This window comes from Pan troglodytes, chromosome 6 (genome assembly GCF_028858775.2).
Source record: "Pan troglodytes isolate AG18354 chromosome 6, NHGRI_mPanTro3-v2.0_pri, whole genome shotgun sequence".
Lineage (NCBI taxonomy): Eukaryota > Metazoa > Chordata > Mammalia > Primates > Hominidae > Pan > Pan troglodytes.
Window position 1 is genome coordinate 87,546,796 of NC_072404.2, and position 22,981 is coordinate 87,569,776.

At 38.0% G+C, this 22,981-nt stretch overlaps 1 protein-coding gene across 14 annotated transcripts in view; it reads right to left on the bottom strand.

The window, feature by feature from the left end:
* The window catches only part of MAGI2 (membrane associated guanylate kinase, WW and PDZ domain containing 2), a 1,434,944-nt gene that overhangs the window by 168,820 nt on the left and 1,243,143 nt on the right, over positions 1-22,981 (bottom strand). For 12 of the 14 annotated variants that reach the window (XM_003318553.7, XM_024358206.3, XM_054655904.2 and 9 more), the window contains 2 exons: positions 14,865-14,896; positions 8,566-8,755 (listed from right to left, as the gene is read on the bottom strand). In XM_003318553.7, coding sequence (XP_003318601.3) covers positions 8,566-8,755; positions 14,865-14,896 — 222 coding nt within the window. The remainder of the gene's footprint in view (positions 1-8,565; positions 8,756-14,864; positions 14,897-22,981) is intronic. The other 2 variants (XM_024358207.3, XM_024358205.3) reach the window with 1 other exon arrangement.

Genomic DNA, 22,981 nt, shown 5'->3' on the forward strand with positions numbered 1-22,981 from the left:
CTGGTTGCATACTGGGTTCTGGAAGTATTGGGAGACATGTTGCTCTCATACATGAACATTTTTCAGGGGTAGGCAAGGCTCCAATTGATTGACATGCTTCCTCCTACTCTACATGGTGGAGATGTGCAACTCCTTACTGCATGTTTGAGAAATGCAGACTTTCACCATGTCTTTATCTGGAACTGCTAAATGTGAAGAAGAACATAATTAAATTGTCCCTTGATTTTCATTCTGCCTTCTAAATCCCTGGTCTTAATATCATAGAGGCATTAATAGAGTGACAGAGATGCAAGGCACCTTTCATTCCACAGATGGTTAAGGCCCAAAATGCTAAGTGACTTGCATAAGGTATTCTATACTATCTCACAAGAAACTCTTCAAGATCCTTTTTCGAAAACATACTTATTATATCTAAGTTTTAAACTTAATTAGAATGCATTATCCAATAAAACACTTTCTTATTTCATTTTAGTATTATTATGAATAAATAATACACTCTTTTCTGAACATGCTATACATTTTTTCCTAACATCTCCAGAAATTCTTCCTATTCCTTCATGGTTCTGTCAGTAGAGAATTTCCTAAACCACACAGCTGGGTTTAATAAGAGATGGGCAGAAGACACATGTATGCAAACCTCTGGTCAAGAAATACTCAAGAAGCTAAAGATCTACGTTAAGATATGCTGAGTTACTTCTATCTGAGAGAATGGCAGGGTGATGAATTTCATGTTAAGTTTACCATATTGTTTTGCTTTAGAATCATGTAAGGAATTACAGATAAAAATTAACTAAACATTACTAAACCTCTCTAAAACATAAATTCACATTGTAGGTAGAAGAACTGTAAAATGTTCTTGCAAGAACCACTCCTCCCACACGTTTAGGCTTCAATATGTAAATTATTTGTTGCTTGGAAGAAATTTCATACCATTATTATTATTTTGGTCTATAAAATTATATATTTATGATATATAATCATCAATCATATGCGATTATTCCTTAAGAGCATTTACAGAAGAGGCAACTTACAGTTTTGAAAGGCAGAGAATAAGAATATAGTACAATAGAACTCCCCCATTCTGAATGTTTTAAGATGACATAATTTTATAAGATAGTTGTACCATATAAGGCTCATATAATACCAAAAAAATGAGTATTTTATCCTTAAATTTTAAAAATTAAAATAAGACCAAAGTCTGGTTGCTTTTTCATTGAGCTTTGTTTCAAATAAAGAGCCAGTCGGCTCATGGAGAGCATAACAATCATTCCTGCCAGGTAAGCTGTGTTTTCCCAGTAAAGGCAAATTAGCTTTCTGGCACAATTGTTATTTTTTAAGAACTTTCATGTTTGGTGTGGCTGCTTAGGATTATGACTTGAGAAATGTCCTTTTGTCTGTATCAGGGATGGAAGACTGCTACCTTCGAAACGCTTCCATTAGGTATAAAACTGACATTTTATGTTATACTCTCACGAGGACCTACTTGCCATCTAGCACTTAAACTCTATAGCCCTGATGGTCTCATATTAATTCATGAATATACATTGGGTTACATTGTCAACTTGTGCAACCAACAAAATGCTTTGATATATTAAATAACTTTCAATCAAGAGCTGATTTTTAGAGTTTACTTTTTACTCCTCCCCCTGCCTTTATCCCTTAATTCCAGGATCTTTTAGTTTTAAATTACTAAATGAAATAAATTTATCAGCTCTAGGATTGGATCTAATTTCCAAAATACATGGGAAAAATATGTGTCCTACCACAACTTTTATTTTGCTATCTCTATATTACTTAGCTCATCCCATGGTAATTTCCTGTTTCAAAAGGAACCTGTTGGAAATATAAACGTTACCACAGTTTCTTAGAAAGCTATCTGAGGATACCTTTTTAAAATTAGATTTCCAAATTAATTAAAATCTACATATTAAAATGGCAGACACAGCTTAACCGGATTTACTGATCTTCATATCAATATAACGGCAAAGTAATGCACAATGTGATATATTAGAAAATCCAGCTGAAAGGCAAATTTTTTTCACAGATCAAATCACAACATACATTATACTAAGGATAACAATAATGCTTTTCCCATGAGAAAAGGTTGCAGAAAATTAATCTCTTAGTACAATTGAGGACATTTAAAATGATAACATTATTACATCTTTTTCTATCCTTTTATTTTTCTAATGCTAGAGTCACTGGTAAAAGTGTTTTAACATTTATTTATCATCTTAATATTTCACTAAAGTAAGATTGTGTTCCAGAGAACATAAGTGGGGGGTACTTTAATGCCATTGGACACCAGCAGTGTTCAAGCAAATCAGGCTGGGGCTTGATCTAGCACAGTGTTCACATGTGAGGGTGTTTTCTGGGAAGGCATGATGGCCTTTCATGATCACCTAATAGCTGCCTGTAGCTATGGCATCCATGAATTTATTTAAACCTTTGTGAAACTTTTTGATATTTCCAGCTTGGCTCAATTGGGTATTTAATTACGTGGGAAAAGGAGACTTGGAGTCAGGAAGGCTTGAGCCGAAAGATTTCCACAGGCTTCAGAGCTCTGGTTTTGAGCACCCTAGATAGATACTACCATGTATGATGCGGCTTCCCCCATCACTTTTCATTTAGAGATTCAAGCGGTGTTCTGTGGTGAATAATACTATTACAGTACCCCATCCTTTCAAGTGGCTCTGCTGTTAGGATGGGAGACAGTGCAAACTACAACTCTTGCTCACTAATAACAAGGAAAGAGCAGCAGAAAACCTGATAGTTTAGAAATACAACCACCCGTTTGTGATCAGCCATGAATTACATGTGTATTACAATACTGAACAATGAAAGAATTCAATAATCAATGAACAACAAAAGAGCAGGATAACAGCCATAGATGTGAAAAACATAACTGTCCATTTTTGATCTGCCACAAATGATAATTTCATTTCATATATAGTACTAAAAAACAGTTTGCTTCTCCATTATACTCTTGAACTGGCGTGTGATCACTTTTGATTGCTACCTTTGCTATGATACTCATTGCTTATTATTCTAATTCTGGAAAGGAAAATTGATTGTGTGAGCTCTTTTGAAGACATTTCAGAGAAATTTCTGTTCTAAAGAGGTTATACCATAAGGCACATTACACCATACGGATCCTTGACATTTTTATGATTCTACATTTGAGTGATGTCTTACCACAAAGGAGTGTGGACATGGTGTACCTCATAAATTGTTTACTTATAATAACCAAAGTTCAATGTGAAGAGAAAAAAGTTTGAACAACTTCAGTCATAATTCAACTTGGGTTTAAACCAAGGGACAGAACCCTGAGGGAAGAGTTTCAGGAAATAAGAATTTTTCTTTTCCATTCCTGGTTGTATCTGCTTATTGCTCCAGCTTTCAAGGCTGCAGTGTGGAACAGGCCCAAGAAATGTCCCCATGAGCTGAATGATAAGACAAGCCCTTAGAGTAAGACTGGCTTAAAGAAAAGTGAAGCAACAGGACAAGGCCCTCTATCCTGTATCAACACACCCATCAGAATGATCAAGACTGAATTTCATAAGATTCCAAAGTGAGCAACATTCATTTTCTTTGGGAAGCACTTTATACTGCCTTGCCTATCACAGTTCCTCTTTTTAGTACCAGTATCTAGCTGTAGTTATCTAACTATAATCTTTCCCAGAAGAAGAAGACAGATGAGATTAACTAACTTTCAGTTTGGTGATTATTGTGATGTTGAACCTGACTTATTTTCTATATTAAGAAAGAAGACTCCATGGCATAGTACTTAAATGTGGGAAACCTTACTACCTATTTTTTTCTACTTCATTTGCCATGCACTAGATTTGTACATATGTCTAACTTTCTGGGTTTGGAAGGAGTTTACTGGGAGTTTGGCTACTAACACAAGTCACTAATAAGCCTTTACCTCAAATTAGGGATAAAATATGTATAGGCAAACATTCTATCAGCCAAATAAATTAGCTTGAAAAAATTATTTATCTGAGTAGGTATTACACTTTTTATTCATAATGTGTACATTTAGAGATATGCTTTTCTTGAACAGTAATGATGATTATTCCTTGAATAGAGTATATAAAAAAGGAAAATTTTATAATTTATCATTCAAATGATGAGAGTCTAGGGTGGTGAAAAGTGAACTATTGATAATCATGCCAGGACAGCACAGACAAGGATTGTCCAGGAAACTTCCATGTGTAGTCACCCTAGATAGTCTTATAAGTAACTAGGCCAGTAATAGAAGGTTTCCTATCAAATCAGAAACAAGTGGTGGACGCAAGGATGCAGTCACACATAGAGAAAGAAGGGCAGGAGGAGATGAGGGGGAGAAAACACTAAGGGCCCTTAGAACTACTTTTCTCCAAGGTTAGAAATGGCATATGTAGTCCAGCATTAGGAATGTTAGCATACAAACAAGAACATTCAAGCCATTCCTATTGTGACTGTAAAACAAATTCAAGTCCTTCCTTTATGAGATTCTTGGGAAAAAGACAGAGAAAAGAGAAGTAAAAAATAGCACGGCTTGTCCCACTATGCAAAGGTATTTTCTTTTGTTTTCAATTTTCAAAATTGCAAGTAGTGGGGACATCAAGAAGTCTGTTATCAACAGAGACTATTATCACATACAGAATAGTCACATTTGTCTAAAAGTCTTTGGTAGAGATGGAAGTTGGCGAGATTTTTGTTCTTTTCTGGGAATTGGTAGTAATGACTTAGGGTCAATGTTTAAACAATTAATATGAAGATCCAGAAGGCCCATTGATTAAAACTTTTTTAGGGATTTTTTTGGGCAGAGTTATACTTTTATATATGTAAGTTTAAGCTTATATGGAATTAAGTTAGTGGGGAAATAATTCTTTTTTTTTTTTTTTTTGCACTGAGTTCTCCAGCAAGGATTAATGATATTTTGATAATGTAAAGGTACTTAACACATTAAGTCTTGACTGAATATCAATTTTCACATGGAAGTTGAGAAACTCTCAGTATTTAGTTATTTTTACTGCACAATTTCACACATTAAAATATTGATATTATTTGCTGTGTTGTGTAATGGAGCCTTGTTCAGAAATCGTTTTTCCATGTGTTGTGTGTTTGTTTGTGTCCTCAACTTCATTGTAAGCTTCTAATGAGCAGAGGTTATTTTTCATAACTTCTCTTGTGGAGTGCCTTGCAGAGTTCTAGACACATAGCGAGTGTTTCATATATTCTTGTTGATTGATGTGGAGCCTGGAGTTACCACCTCTGGGCACTGAGCCTAATGCTCTGAAATCAGAGGCGCTGCCAGCCTGCTGGGTGGGAGAATCTTCCTGTCTCTGTCCTGCTCCATTCCCAGCTCATCTTGAGATCTCATGAAGATAGGAGGTGTTTCCTATCACAGCATGTACCTGTCATGTTCTGTTTCACGTGGCCGTAGTATCCTATGATCATCTTCATTTGTTTAAAATCACAGCTTTTTTTTTCAGGAATACGTCTTTATTAAGATGTCCTGTGCGTGCACATTAAAATGTCAGCATAATCTAATTATAAGTCAAATGAGGCACGGCAGCATTTACATCATTTGATAAATTTCCATCATTTGTAGGGGACTGGTGACTTGAATCCAAATATTTCTTGACAGCCTTGACAGAACAAACGTTCTGTAGCTCTGTACAGCTCAGGCTTGTGGGTGGAGGGGCGTCTTTTTATTTGGCAACTGCAACCCAGTTTTGAAAGTGAATGCAAAAATCTCTTTAGCTTTAGACCTGGTTGTAAGGAAGGACACCATGAGATCACTATAGGCTAGGGGAAATGTCAAAGGACTTAGTTTAAACAGCTCTGGTTAGGATTCTTTTCCACACTTTCCCTGGTTGCACTGATTTTTTTCCCCCCAGGAAAAGATACAAGAATAAATAGAGCCAAACCTAAATGTTATGCATGTGATTCAAAGGAATAAGAATAGGAATGGTTCATAATCACGAATTTTGAAATATTGATCTTTTGTTTCGGTATATACATTTTATGATCATTGCATTAAAAAAACCTATTGGAAGATGATGAGAAACAGACTGAGCTTTCCAATCATTAATTACAATCTTTTTCTTTTAGTACTGCTTTAAACATTTACATGAGAAAATAAAACTTGGAAATGGAAATGTACAGGAGGGCAAAAGGCTGTCTTTTTTTTTTTTTTTTTTTTTTTTTTTTTAAGACACTCACATATCCACAAGCAGAGCAAACTGATCAGCTATTCAGAGAGACTAGAGAAAGTGGCGCCATGCTCTCCTGGTTTCCTTAATCTTCAGTGGTAGAGCTTTTCTTACCTTGACATAATTTCTATGTTTCATTTACACTCCATTTAGTGTTATGAAGAAATGTGATAGAAAAGAGAAGGATAGGAAAGGAAATGAGCTTGTCCTCTTTTGGCTTTCTGAGATTTTTGACCCTGAAAACATTACTGTGACCTTAGAAACATTAGAGAGAGCTGATGAAAGCAGGAAGGGGGTGTGATGAGGCAGCAGGAAGGGGGTGTGATGAGGCAGCAGCAGCAGTGGCACAGGGAGAGCACCGATGGGGGGCCCACGGTGGGGTGAGGTGGGGAGTCAGGATGTTTGCTGTCCCTGCGGCTGTAGAGGGAAAGGGCGTTGAAGAGCTACCAGAGGAGAACTGAAAAAGAAGGCTCTGGAGGTTAAGGTGGACTGGTTTGCTTGGTTTGTTACAGGTGAGGAGGGGAAAGGCAAGGAACAGAAACAGTATTGCAGGGGCTGGATAAAGAAATAATTCTTTTAGAGTTGAGAGCGCATCATGTACAAGAAACTGAGGGCACAATGGTATCAGACAACCATAAAGAGAAAACTGGAGATAAATACCAACATTGTTTTTGTCCTGAATCATAAAGCTTTGCATTGGCTAGGAAACTGCAAAAAAGATGGAAGTGAATGATGAAGGAAGAGGCAAAAAGCAGGAGGAAGCATCTCTTAATGCTCCCTAAATGCAACCACAAAATTAAGCCAAGGAGGTGAGGATGATATTTTAATCCTATGCACTTCCAACTTGCATCTTAGAACTGTTAACTTTATCTTACTCTCTATTTGTTTACATTCATTATTCTTATTTCCCCAGTTAAACGTGTGAGAGCAGGGCATATTACTCATCTTTGGTATCTCCTCACAGTGCTGACAGCAAAATGGGCATTCCATCAATACTTGGTTATCAAAGCAGAAAAGGTATTAGAAACTGGGCTGAAATCTTTTCAATTTTTTTCAGTTTAATGAACATTAATACCCTGAATTCATACTCTATATTATGTAGCTAAGAATGCCTAATTTGTTCTTACTCTGCTACAGCAAAGACATTCTAATGATACAACCTAAAAATATTTCATTTGTTCATCCAGAAGGAGAGGAATGAAATACAGTAGCTCTGATGTAGCCGCTTCTTTAAAAAAAAAAAAGTATATGTGGGTTTCAGGTTGGGGGATGTTTCATTTCGATATTAATGATTTCTCAATGGCTTGCCATCCTAACTATTTTTCAACCAAAATTAGTTCTACAAAGAGTTGTAGAGGATAGGGAAAAGGTATTATGTCTGCTTTCCCCTTTACCAGCTGGGTGCATAATTCTCAGCCCCTGAGCTCATCAAAAGAGTAAGCAGATTTGAGATCCTCTGAGATCACACACGATTTAAAACTTGCTATTCATGCTACGGATGATAAAGTTGGAAACAAGACATTGGTGGAACACTGAAGCAAAGGAAATCAGCAGACCGTAATGGGAGCGCCAGGGACCAAACTCTTCTACGAGGCTGGGTTTCCTGATCATTTAATACACAGATTCTTCTGATACTGTGAGATTCCTGTCCTCTAACATGTGGAGATGACTTGCAAGATGGTAGAAAGAAGCACAACAATGGTGCAAGCAATATTAAAAGCCTTGTTTTCTAATGTTTATAAAGTACAACAATTTTAAAAGACCTTCAGATAGGGTGACAAGTGCATACACGATATTTTAAGACTGAATGTTCAAATGTGCCTGACTGCACGGAAGGAGAAGCAGAAAACTGTGGCAGAGATGACTGGCACCTAGATCAGTACTGCATTCGAAACCAATTGATTTCATGCTTGTGAGCTGGGAAGGCTTGGCTGACATTTTACTCAAGGTCCTAACTTTTTAAATGGCTATATTCAAGGCTCTAAGAAAGATCTATGCTTTAGGCTCAAGATCAGATTAAACAGATTAAAAAAAAAAAGCCAAACACTTCTTTTCTGTATTTGGTAACCTAAACAAAACCAGCAACCTCACCCCCCAACCCCCAAAAATATATTCCCGATTTTCTTCAGGAGATTTGGGGAAGAAAAGTAGGAGATAAAATATAAGGCAAAAGATATAATAAACCTACTTTTAGAGTCAACAGGCTTTCTAAGATAATTTTAGACCAGCTGGCTCTGCTCTTGAAACACTTTTGAAACTCAGAATATAAAACCATGCCAGATCATTCAGCCTCAATATATCTCCTGGCAGGGCCTCAGCTATTATTAATGTACCCTTGTTTCATGTGGCTTTCACTTACGCCTACTTTCATAAATGGCCCTAGATTTCTCGTAGAGCTCATATGGATCAGGCTTCCGTGGGTCAAAGGCCTCTGTTGAGTCAGGAAAGGAGCTCCTGTGAAGGGCAGGTGGGAAGGGCAGGTTCTGTGGTATGGCCGGAGCAGATAAACTCGTTTGAGGACTGCCTTGATTCTCCCATCGGTCCATTATCTGAAAAGTGACAGAGGACAGAGAAAATGACTGACAAATTCTTCCTGGCTATTTCTCTTGTCACCTTTAGGTTAACCTTTTTTGCCTCGTGGACTTTTCTTCCAGGGGATGGGTAAAACTTTGGCATAAATTCCTTGAAAGAAAAGATTTTATGTCTATGTAAGACAACATCATAAACTGTTATAAATACAAGTGGTGCCTGACTTTTGAATGCAAACTTATCTATAACTTACATAACCTTGTCAACAATTAGCCAGTAATCTTTGGCAAACCACTTAATTTCTCTGTTTTTTTCCCCCTATAAGATAAAGATAATGTGTCTCAAGATGATTCATGTGTAGGTGCTTAGAAATGTATGGTATTAGTTGTTCCTTTTCTAAGATGGTTTCAACATATTACATCACTTTCACTGGAGCAGAAGATACAGTCGTCTGCATATACTCATTTGACACCTATGCATATTGCAACAACTTCCTACGCTTGAGCATTCAGTCGCTTTCCTCTCAGTTTAGACGTAATTATGCAACCATCTAGGATTCAGGGATTGTTCAAAGTCTCCTAGGAAGCCTCATTTACTGTGGATCTGGTGGTTCCTCCCCCAGAATGCTGCTACTGATGTTGCTACTTCTATAATTTAAAGACCTGCAGAGTACTTCCCAGTTTATCATGTTCTTTCACATACGTGATCTTCTTGGATCCTCACCATAGCACCATAAGATAGAGAAGGCAGAGATTAATACCATTTTTTATCAAGGAGGAAGCCAGACTCCCTGAGACCACCTATTGGCACTGCCAACTTCACCTTCATTCATCAACTGATGCCTCATTCAAACTCAATTTTTCTTTCCTGCTTTGAATAGACCGGCAGCGTATGTAAGATTTAGACTAGTTTGCCCTCCTGCTGAAACTCTGCTCTGAGTATGCATGGTCCTCAGGACAAAGGCCAAACTTCCTAGAGGGTCATGGCGGGCTCCTTTTGAGCCTGGGTCTGCTCACCTTCCTCATATTGGCTGATGGGCTGGCTTCTCATTCCCGAGGACCCACCCAGTTCTCTTCTGCTTCTGAAACTTTGCATACTTCTTTTCTCTTTCTACATGTATTTTCCACTCTTCCTTCCTCTCTCTCATTTCACCTAGCTACTAGATTCAGAGGAGGTGTCTCCTTTCCTAGAGGGCTCTTGCTGACCGCCCTGTCCCTCCTACCCCTCACACCACTTCCTCACATCCAACTGTGATTACCACGAGTCTACCCAGCCATGTCTCAAACAGATCAGACGCAAACAGGGCTGCGTCTTTCTACTTGTTGTATTACCAGTGCATAGTTAGTACTCAGAAAAAGTACATTTAGTGAGTGAATAAAATATGGCCACTTAAAAAAAACAGTTTTGATATACACTACATTGAACTTGGCAGGATTGTAACTTTCTGTCCCCTATGGCACCGTCCTGCTTTAGTTTTCACACTAGCTATATTTTTGTCGGGGCTCTGATTCCACCTCTGGTCTGTCCATCATCAATATTTTCAAGCTGGAAGGGATGTGAGGTGCCATATACTCCAGTGTTTTTTAAACTGTGCACATGTGCTGTGTAACACCAGAGACACCAGGGGCCTGCCCTGCCCACCTGGGACTGGGACTGTGGCAGGGGTTCATGTTGAGCCAGCAAACTGGAAAAGAAATGGGTCACTGACCCTTCCTTCAATAAGACTGGCTTCATTTTAATTTGTTTTCTATGTGGGCTATTGCCCAAGATTTCACTTGAACAAAGTTTCTATAACTGTCAAGGATGGAAAACCTCTAGTCTAGTTCAATTTCCTCCTGTGAAACATAATCTCTAGAAGCATAGAGAGGGTAAGTGGCTTGTCTGAGGTCCAGCAGTTGCCAGTGGCAGATCCTGGGTCAGAACCACCCTATAACTCTAACAGAAGTAATTGTTTATATAATATCACACTAGGGGGAATAACTGTTAAATATGGTTTGAGTTTTAGTAAATTTTAGTGAATTTTCTGCTCAGAAGGGCTTGTGCTCCCATTTGTAAAAATCTTTAACTATGTACTTCATAATTCATTTGATCGCAAAATTCATACAGAAAGCTATTCTGGGTTTCCTTGGTCATCCATTCTGGGTGAACTTGCCATGATGTGGAAGGCCACATTTGTGGGTAAAGGCATATCCTCGGTAATTTTTCACTTTAGCTGACTTTAGGCAGCATGTGGATGCATTCTAGCTGTGACTTTATCCCTTCTGTTTTCAAATATAAGATACTAAATACTAAAAAGTAAATAAATTAGAAATATGGTCTGGGGAGCTGTAGTACTCTCCCACTTGTCATCACAGGGCTTCAGCAAATGTCTATTTCTTTCTCCCATATTCCACTGAGGGTTACTTCATACCCAAATGTGACTTGCTGGTATATGTATTGTTCATGTAGTCATTGGACATGCTTCACATGAAATATTGGTATTTCTAAAAAACAATCTTAAATCTACAGAACAAGTAATGCTTTGGGCACTGTTTGGGAAGGCTGCCATGGCAGATTGACAAATTCTACAATTTCTGTAGCACAGAGATTGGGGAATTAGTCAAGAGTCCAGTTCATGCTTAGTAAAGCATTCACAGCTTCCTGTTGTGACATTCATTAACTCTTGAGTCACTCTGTCAGGGTTTCCTAAAAGGCTGTAAAGCAGAAAATCACTGCACCCAAGAAAAAGCAGACATACTATTCTGTTCCCCACCACCTCCTGCCCTGCTCCCTCCTAAATGGAGTTACCTGGTGGCTCCTACCCAGAAGACCATGGGGCAAACCACCTGCCCTGGGGTCAGAGGTCATCCCCTTACCTGGGGCTGGTGTGCTGGCCTGACTGCACCTTCTGAGGGGTGGATTCCATTGACTCTTCCCTCCTTCCTTAGACATTTTGGTCTCTGGACTTTTGCTTTCTACCTGGGATACTCACTGTGTGCTCCTTTCTACCTTCATGAACCCCCTGGATTCTGATCCTGTCTCCTTACTGAGGTCGATGGGCCTCACTTGCTCTAGCTAGCATCTTCTTGGCCTTTCCCTGTTTAGAGTTTTTGTTACCTGCCAGGTGTTTACTTCTCAACAAGCTTCTTTTTGGGCCCCTCTTGTCCAGTCCCAGTGGTGTCCACACCCAGGCCAATGTTTATAAACATCTCACTAGAATAAGCACAAATGGAAATAAAGTTGTTTTCTATAGCTGAGAGAAGTCTGTATCTCTGCTGGCCTTGGTGAATGAATGGATGTCTGTGCAACTTTATGAAAGGACAGCCACTGAAATATCAGTGAGCAGCCTGGATGTACAGTCCACACCCAGGCATCAAATAGTAAAACAGAACAATCTGTTCATGGCTGTGGCCGTTTTTTTTTTTTTTTTTTTTTTCGAGACATGGTCTCACTCTGTCGCCCAGGCTGGAGTGCAAGGGCATGATCTTGGCTTACTGCAACCTCCGCCTCCCGGGCTCAAGTGATCCTCCCTGCTCAGTCTCCTGAGTAGCTGGGACTACAGGCATATGCCACCATGCCCAGCTAGTTTTTGTATTTTTAGTAGAGACAGGATTTCGCCATGTTGGCCATGCTGGTGGCTGATTTTTCAACCTCAGCTTCTGATTCTAGGGTGCATACAGGGAGTAGAGAGATTATGAATGAGGCAGGCCCCTCTCCCCTACTCCCATGAAATGCTCTGTCCAGAAACTGTTTTCTTACTGTAGAAAGTAGGGTAGTTTAAATCATCCCCCTCACTATTTTGGGCAGGGTTGGAAGATGATGGCATTTATCTTGATTCTGTATTTGAAGAATGCACTTGATCCTTTCCAGATGGAGAGAATGAGAACTCACTATTTTAGCATATTACTTGTTCAACAGGAAGTGACTATCTTGACATGGAATAGCATAAGATGTGAATCAGTAGGACAGAAAAGATTCAGGAAGTCACACAGGACTAGGAGGAAGCTAGAGCTCACTCCATATAACATTTCCTTATTCTGACCCAAGATATCATCAATACTCTACTTAGCGTCTTCCTGGCCTTCACCTATTTAGAGTTTGTGTTACCGGCCACGTGGTTATTTCTCAACAAGCTTCTTATTGGGCCTCTCTTGTCCAGTCCCAAGGTGTCCATGCCCAGTAAAGTGGGACTGAATAAGAGAGGCCCAATAAGGGCCACACTCAGAGGACAGGTGTATAAACCTACATACTGTGGGTATATTGTTATATACTTGTTTTGATTAATAGTTTAGTCAACTATGTTCATTTCATACAGTGACTTGGTAAAGGCTCCTGAATGGAGGGTCTGCTTCCTGTGGTGATGGTAGTTAATGTTTTCAAGCTCAACATGTAGAGGCAACATGTTTTAAGCACCTTACATGGATTAACTCATAGAATTCCTCACAATAACCATGTGAGAGGGGTGTTATTATCTCCATTTTACAGATATAGAACTTGAGACTGATAGCTTATGTAGCTAGCTCAAGTCATCTGTTAGGAAAAGAAGCAAAACTTGAGTCCAGGTAGAATGCCTTTAGCACCAGCACCCTAAACAAGTACATTAATGCCACACTTCCTCTCATTATAGTCCGCAAGAGTTTCTGGTAGATACATGGAAGACATCAAATCTACAGCCTTCTACCTTCCTTTGTCTATGCCGTGGAAGTCCAAGCCCTAGCTTTTGTAGAAATACATGGATTCAGGATTAATTGTACATTGAGTTCTATAAAACAATTTTTGGAATTATTGACTATGCATGTAATTACAATAATGACAGCAAATGCTGCAATTATACCAAATGACATAATTTTGTATAAATGTGGTACATACAAGGAAATCACTAGATTGTATAATTGTAGCACCATGATGAGGTTGCAAGGTTCCTTGTTGAATTAGATAAAGATGTGTATAACCACAGAGCACAGATTTAAGTTTGGTGGTGAAAGGAAGGAACTATTTAGACATTGGTTAAGATAAACCAAATTTCATTTTAAACATTTAAAAGTATCTCTTTTCAAAATCACATGCATCCTTAAGTGATTTGCTAAGCTTAAATAGGACTGGTTTTCCCATCTAATGTTCTTTGTGGACCAGATGAGTCAAATCCTAAATGAGGTCCTGCTTAGTGAGAGTGTTCTGCTTTGCTGCAGCCTCTTCCAGTCATGGGGTTCACATATCCCAGTTAGGGCCGAGTATTCTAACACATAAAATGGGATGCCAGAAAACCAGCCCCAGCTCTTGGGACTTGGGCAATTAATAGTTTCAATCTATCTGCAAGTGAAGACCACCTCTAACTGCTAAGCCAACTTGGCTAGCCTAGCTCTGCAAAAAGATTATTAAAACCCACCAGCTTCCTATATTGGCGCAGACATTTTAGCATGTTTCGTAGGCCTATAGTGGTCAGATGATGGTAGAGATCTCCAGTATCTGAAGAAGATTCAGAAGCACCATTTTGAGTGCTTGTCAGGTTTGGCAGAATATATATACAGTATACAGAGCTTAAATATACGTGTGTGTGTATGTGTGTGTGTATATGTATATACATATATATACACACAAAGACACATACACACATTATATGTATACATACACATACCTATTTTATATATACACATATATACAAAGCTAACATATATATACACATGACACACACACACATGTAGCTCTGCATACATTAAAATGTAAATGTAAATATATACAGAGTTAAATTTTTTGTGGACTAGATTTAATTTGCAGGTCAAGACTTCTGGACCTATAGTTTGTATTGTTCCTAAAAATTCCATGTTATGAAGACTACATTGTATTGTGGACAGGAGAAAAACAAAAGGTTTCTAAAGTATTTTCATTACATTAGGCTGCATAGTGTTAATGTTCCTTTTGTAAGTATATATTTTTTAAAAGGGCAGAATTGTTTTTATAGGAAGGTAAGGTGAGTGACTCATGTACTTGTGGGACAGGTACAAGACAAAAGGACACAGAGGATTTATTTTTTTTACATCACAGACTCCTAGAGTTGAAAGAGATTTTGAGGTCACCCAATTCAACTTTTATTAAATGAAATTGCAATAGTAAGTAGAAATAAAGAAAGAAGCATAATAAATTCCAACTTACAGGCTTTGGAGTTTTCCATGGAGAAAAGAAACCTGTAATAAAGAAAACAATATTTGAACTTTGAAAATATTACCGACTGCCACTTATGGGTGGCACGATATTAAGACAATTGTAATTGATTTTAAATTAGTTAATAGCGAACAATAACAAAAACTTCTGCCTGGCTGTATCGTTTTCTTCAAGGAGCTCAAAATCAAATAATTTCATTGGAATTGTATTAATGATTCTAAGAACATTCCTTATTTGGCAACTGAAGATGCTAAGGCACAGAGAAGGCAAGTGAACATGTATCAAATGCTCAGGGCTTGACAAGGCTCAAAACTCAGTCACCCTTAGGGATTTCTATTGCACAGCCTTAGTGGGAAAGAGAGAGAGGATATTGACATACATTTTGATTTCAAAGGTAAATATCTTTGCTTGGCATAAGAAATGGTTGTTTTATTTACCTGCTTTATGTGGTTAAAAATCAATTAATAAGCCTTCATTATTCCTAACTTTAAAAATAACGTATATGCCTACATTATCAATTAGGTTCCACTATAAATTTTTGTGAGTGTTTCTCCACTGAGATGGGGCAGGTTTCTATCTTTGTGCCCCAGTGCTAGCAAACATTTTGTGTGAAGAGCTCAAAATGTTTGTTACTTGAATGAATCATGTATCATGGAAGCCTTTTTTACCCAATGTATTGATCTCTTTGTATTATCACAAAATATAATGATTCGAGTGACCCTGTTGTGATCCAAATGATTAAGATAATTAAAAGTAAAGGATAGATTAACTCCCTTTTAAAAAATATTATTTTAGCATATGAAATCAATTTTTTAAAAGGTGATAAAACAAGCTTAAAATAGAGGGAGAGGGCACTGCCACATGCTGGTCCTAACAATCCAAAACTTAATTGAGCACATAGAACAAAATCATATCTTTTCATATATCTTCCTTCTTTCAACAATTTTCACTTAAGTTAGTATAAGTTAGTTTCTGATAAAATCCCTAATAAAAATGAATATTGAAAACGTGCCACATACTATGTTTATCATCTTTAAAACAGACTTGTTCAAAATGGGCATAGTTGACAACTATTCCTATTTCCATTTGTAGGAAATATCTGTAGAAATCGGGACACATAGTTACCTACACACATTAAAGAATCCAACTCAGCATGGCAAAAATACAAATTGCACCACAACGCACTGTTGTGAATAAGTGATGATTAATTTTATGAAAAGAATTAAACTAGGCCGGGTGCAGTGGCTCACACCTGTAATTCCAGCACTTTGGGAGGCCGAGGCGGGCGGATTACCCAAGGTCGGGAGTTTGAGGTCAGCCTGGCCAACATGGTGAAACCCTGTCTCTGCTAAAAATACAAAAATTAGCCAGGTGCGGAGGCATGCACCTGTAATCCCAGCTACTTGGGAGGCTGAGGCAGGAGAATCGCTGGAACTCGGGAGGCGGAGATTGCAGTGAGCCAGGATCCCGCCACTGTACTCCAGCCTGGGCAACAGAGTGAGACTCTGTCTCAAAAAAAAAAAAAAAAAAAAGTTAAACTATATAATCCATCATGTTTCTTAGCTTTCCTTAGAACCTAGAGTTACACTTAATGTTTAGGGGTAATAACCATCTCACCCAAGAAGTTGGTAAAATTAGCTCTCTTTCTGTCTTACATACGCTGTTCACTATTTCTCTTTCCAATTAATAAAAAAATTCTGTTCAATGTGTGGTTCATAAGGATTTAATCGCATCCTTTTTGGAAAGAGTTGACAGTAAAAATTACATATAAATAAATACATTTATCTCCTTGACTCATTCTATAAAATACCAATGAAAACAATTTGACCATGAGTTTAAAAGTGAAACAAATTTTAACCTATTGGCTGATTAACCATTGTCTTCAGTGAAGTATAAAATTTATTTGCTGTTTTACGGAATTGCCAGCAATAGCACTTTTGCGAAAAGACGTCATTTATATATTTTCACCATGTCAAAATATTCAATGATTTCCTCTACTTTCTTTGTGTCATCACCTTCTTCCTGCAATGCCCAAACAGACTTTGAGTATTTGCTATTTCACATCTGACAGGTGCTGGGATTCTTAGACTTTGATACAGAGGTATTGAAAATAGTTCCTCTTAATGGTGCTCTCATCTCCACATGAGACGTTATCTTGAAAGATGATTTTCCCTCCTATAGAAAATGTATAATCATCTACCGTCTCAGGAGTTATGGTGTCAGAACTAAAATGGTGTAAGCAGGAGCCTGGTGGAGAAGAGACAAGGAGAGGGGGCGTTTAATTTGACTGCCTTTCATTATGGGTACTTGGGCTCCTCATTCTTCTAAGGCTGATTCATTCAGTCTGACCTCAGACCATTGGTGCAACCCAGGGCTCCTTTACTGCTCACGTGATGGCAGTTTCTGGAATATTTCTAATGCTGAGTTGTGCTGCAGAAGCTTCAGTCTTTGAAGCAATAGTAGCCCTTTCTGAATTATTGTTAAAAAGAAGTTGCGTGCTGCAGAGTAAGGAATTTTATATGGTAAGAGAGAGCATCAGAATAATTTCCTTAAAAATAAATGCTATTTTTGTTTATCTGTCAAGTTATTAATCATGCTACAAACATTTAAATTAAGATGAATGAAAAACATTTATTTTGGATATACTCAATTTGGTCCTGATGAAGACAGAAGGTCAAATTTTCTATGTGATTCAACTCCAACTCTCCGCTCAACTTCATGGGAAGTTGTGGGTCAAACTACTACACATTTCTTACTTTTTTTGTGGGGATGGCCCCTCTAGGAAATCTAGTCTATTTCAATTAAAATTAAAAAGCACTAAAAACCAAATCAAAACTGTCAAGTCCTTGAAGAGACATGCTGGTTATTATATTGAGCTTATTTCTGAAATTATTCTGGTAGGACATAGATCACAAAAGCAAGATAAGACTTCTGAGATCTAGGAAGTTTTGCATATGCATGTATTGTGTGGTGAATCTCCACACTCCATGTGAATGGAATAATTTCTAATAATAATTATGGAATAATTTCTATTGGGCATGATTATTTAAAAACTGCTTGCTAAATTTCGCCTTTGCTGCTTGCCTCACAGATCATAGGACACTATTCCCCTCATCACCCAGAAACTATTACACCTCGCTTGGCGTCCTAGCCTTTCTCAATTCTAAGCATTTTGCTAGGCTTGGTTCTCCTGAAAATATTAATTTTGGGGCATCTCTTCACCCATTTTCATAGGGAAACAGGAACAGAGATACAGAAAACCTTTTCTTCAGCCTTTCTGAGTTGAGGTAGTCTTCACTATAAAACCAAGTTTATAGAAAAAGAGCCATATTCTTTAAAATAATAGTAATAGTAATAGTTTGTTTTAGTTTCTGGTCTTTATTTCCCCTACTTCTGTAGAAAGCTGTATATTAGAATTCTCTGGTGGGATTAAAATTTTTTTTATAATGATCTGACTCATGTTTTTCATACTGATCATGTATTGACTTTTATCCTTAGCAACTTGTTGTGTGTTTGAGTGTGCATTTGTGTGTGTACAAATGCAAATGTATTTATTTAATCTTGCATCTTATGATAAAAGCAAAAGAGCTCAAGACATAGTTGTAAGTTAAATGAAATATGGATAAGAACATAAAACAAAAGAGAATAAATGGAAAAATTTAGATGTAGCTAATATAGAAACTAGATGCATTTTTAAAATTTATTTTTAAATAGCTGCATTTTAATATAAAGCACAAAACTGATTACACCTGTAAAATCTGTCTTCTTTGGAACCAGAAATAAAACTAGAATATATTTGTAACTCTGCATCTAAGAGCATAGTGAGATGGGCAGAGAAACAGACACACATTGCAAATTGTTTAGGCAGGAAATCCTGGTACTTGAAAATGACAGAAGAAAAAAGACAACGCTGATTTCATTATTGAAATGTAAATTAAATCTACATGTCAACTAAACACAATTTATTTTTTTCTTGAGACAGGGTCTCACTTGGTCACCCCACGCTGAAGTGCAGTGGCGTGATCTTAGCCCACTGCAACCTCTACCTCCCAGGCTAAAGCGATCCTCCCTCCTCAGCCTCCTGAGTAGCTGGGACCACAGGCATCTGCCCCCACACCCAGCTAATTTTTGTATTTTTAGTAGAGATGGGGTTTCCCCATGGTGGTCAGGCTGGTCTCAAACTCCTGGCTTAAAGTGATCTGCCCACCTCAGCCTCCCAAAGTGCTGGGATTACAGATGTGAGCCACTGTGCCTGGCCCAAAATACAACTTTTAATGAACTGCAGAAATATGGTTGCCAGATAAAATATATACCCAGCCAAATTTGAATTTTGGAGAAAACAATGAGTAATTTTTTTGGATGTAAGTATGTTCCATATATAGCATGAGACATATACTACATGGGAAATACTGCTATTAAAAATTATTTGATACTTCTGGAACCTATTCATAGTAAAATTATTCATTGTTTGAAATTCAATTTAATTAGGAATTCTATATTTTTATTTGCGAAATCTGGTCATCCTATATAGGGAACAATTTATATATGTCCCTGGTAACCATTTTAAAATAAAAACACAATAGTAACATCTACTGCAGGTAATATTTATTTCATTCAGAAAAAAAAGCCCTGAAAATATTTACTATTTCCTTTATTGTCAGGAATCTTGATTTTGAGAAACCTTAGAACATTCCATTTGCTATACAGATCATTGCATGGTGCTGACTGCCTTCTCATTGGGATCCTGGACTGAGGTCACCTCATGCGATACAGGATGCTGTGGCCAATGCTAGTGCCACAAAAGGCCATTTTCAAACTGCTTGATGCAAATTAGAGTGGCTCTTTTCAGAACTTACTTTTCCTGACACATGATAACCAAAATGAAAGAACATCAATGTCTTTACAGTAGATCTGAAGTGGAGATCCCCTCTCTGGGTGTGCATTTGTGTGGTAAGAGTTTTATTATTATTTATTTTCACAGGGCAAAAAGATTATGAACTTTCTTAAAATCACCCCAATTCAAATAAGAGTTCAAAATACAATGAAGAGCAACTTTAATCTATCATGATACCGTCAATTTGGCATAACACCAAGACAACTTTTCTTTTTCCTTTTCCTTTCTTTTTTTTTTTTGAGATGGAGTCTTGCTCTGTTGCCTAGGCTGGAGTGCAGTGGCGTGATCTTGGCTCACTGCAACCTCCGCCTCCCGGGTTCCAGCGATTCTCTTGCCTCAGCCTCCTGAATAGCTGGGACTACAGGTGTGTGCCACCATGCCCAGCTAATTTTTGTATTTTTTAGTAGAGACGGGGTTTCACCATATTGGCCAGACTGGTCTCAAACTCCTGATCTCATGATCCACCCGACTCGGCCTCCCAAAGTGGTGGAATTACAGGCGTGAGCCACCGCACCTGGACGCCAAGACAACTTTTCAAGATTTTCAGGAATTTTCCCAAACAGAACTAAGTCTTTCAACATCCTTCTGTATTCCAGTCGATACACTGAACTCCCATTTGCAGAATGTGAAATAGTTTCTCCTTTAGCTGAAATATTTGCTAGAACATATGATTCTACTTTTGAAGATTACTGTTACAACGTCATGTATTTCATAGGGGATTCTGCAGTTACTAAAAATGATGGAGATGCTGGGGAAACACTTTCTAGTTCTCTTTTTTTTAAGCACAGAAGAGGAGTAGGAACGACTTTTAAACAAAGATATGTTTCACTACTGATTTCCATGCCCTAAAGCTGTGTGTTCTGTTTTACATAAGAAAAGGAGAGAAAATAATTTGAATACACTTAACATTGTTGAGCTGTACACTGAGATGTAAGATAAGTTTTATGTTATGTGTATTTTACCGCGATTAAATTTTTTTCAAGCAATAAAAGAAAAAAGTGAAAAGAGAACAAAAGTGTGCACATATCACATGTGTAAGAGAGAAAAAAGAGAAAGTAATAAATGGAGAGAATTTTTTTTTCACAGTCCCTGTGATGCCCTGCTGGAAGACAGGAAAGTCACCTGAACACCCACACAGACCTTTCTACCTCTTAAATTATCCTTTTTTATGAAGGATTGTAGGGAATAAACTGAATTCACATTCTCACTACATTTCTGAAAATATTTCAGGGATTATGGAGAAACTCTTTCAATACAAGAAACTGTTTTTTAAAAGTTTCCCAAAGAGGAAAAAAAGCCCCAAGGCTTTTATAATCTCCATTTAGGGTTAATTTGATGGAGAAAAATACCACTAATAAAATTAATGTTTAATTTAAAGATCCTCCCATTCTCCCACAGCCTGGAAAACAGACCTAAGCTTTCCATCAAAAATTTAGCCTTCGGTAAATGTAAGCCAGCAGAGTCATGAGCTAATTTCCATCAGAACTAGTTCAATGTTATTCACTTTTTTTCTGGTTTTTGACTGATTCATGTATTCCTTATTAAAATTCATTAAATGGGTTAAGCCCTGCAGTTCTTTGAGATAATTTGTTTAAGCTGCTTGAAGTGGGTAAAAGGGCAATTTTTCCTAATGAAACTGACCTAGGCTAAGAAAAGACCTGTCCCTTAGCAAGAGTGGAAGACACACTACTGCCAGTACTCAAACATCACATCACCATGTGTTAGCCAAGCAATACGTTCAATTTGCAAAGAAAATTTCACATAACTACCATCTTTGACCTGCAGAATCCATTTTTGTTGTTGTCGTTGTTTTTTGTTTTGTTAAGACGGAGTCTCACTCTGTCACTCAGTGCAGTGGCCCGATCTCGGCTCACTGTAACCTCCGCCTCCCAGGTTCAAGCAGTTCTCTGCCTCAGCCTCCCAAGTAGCTGGGATTACAGGCGCCCACCACCATGCCTGGCTAATTTTTGTATTTTTAGTAGAGAAGGGGTTTCACTATCTTGGCCAGGCTGATCTCGAACTCCTGACCTCGTGATCCACCCACCTCAGCCTCCCAAAGTGGCTTTTTTTTTTTTTTTTTTAATATGGGGAGCTGAGGCTTTATCTGCAATGCTTTAAAAACGATCCTTTCTGTACCTTTTAAATAAAAGTGTTTTTCTTAGAAACACTGTAAAATTGTTTTCAAACAGCCATTTCTCCCCTGGCTTTGTTCCTTATGGAGAGAGCCATCCAACCATTTCAAGTAATCCCAATGACTATCAAAAAGGATAAATCTGCACATATTGTCTTCTGATAAACTCAGCTACATAAAGGATAGGTTCAAAATAACGCAGGCAAGGTGAAAAGCCTTAAACAGGAATAAAGGAATGGACTGGAAGAGGAAGCATTGTGCTAGGAAGGCTAAAACTCAGAGTGAGGTGAGTCTGGAAGAAAATATTAACAACTACAAAGGGCTTTTAATTTATGTTCTGAGCAAGATAAGGGGAATAAAGAGAGAAACCTGCTCTGGGTTTATGGCACATTGTAAAAAATTGGCAAAGAAAATGTGGAAGGCAATCAATACTTGCAAATGGAAAAATTCAGTTCTGACATTTTTAAAAAAATGGTGAATGTATAGCATTGTTTGTTTTTTTTTTGGGAAATCCATCTAGAAAGATTTTATAGTAATTTAAGATGGATTACATGTCTGTTTGGTATTTTACACCAACATTAAATACATCTTTATTGAGTTGTTTGTGTCTTACAAGCATCATAAATTCAACACAGAAATTGAATCTTTTATCTTTCCTCCCAAATCCACTCTTCACTCTTTAGTGTTCCTTATTTTGGGAAATTTCACCTGCCCTCTGAGTTTTTAAGACAGGAACCTGAAAGTCATTCTTTTTTTTTTTTTTGAGACGGAGTCTCGCTCTGTTGCCCAGGCTGGAGAGCAGTGGCGCGATCTCGGCTCACTGCAAGCTCCGCCTTCCGGGTTCAGGCCATTCTCCTGTCTCAGCCTCCCGAGTAGCTGGGACTACAGGCGTGCACCATCACGCCCAGCTAAAATTTGTATTTTTAGTAGAGATGGGGGTTTCACCATGTTGGCCAGGATGGTCTGGATCTCCTGACCTCATGATCTGCCCACCACGGCCTCCCAAAGTGCTGGGATTACAGGTGTGAGCCACGTGCCCGGCTTGAAAGTCATTCTTAACACTTTCCTTTCCTTTCCTTCCTT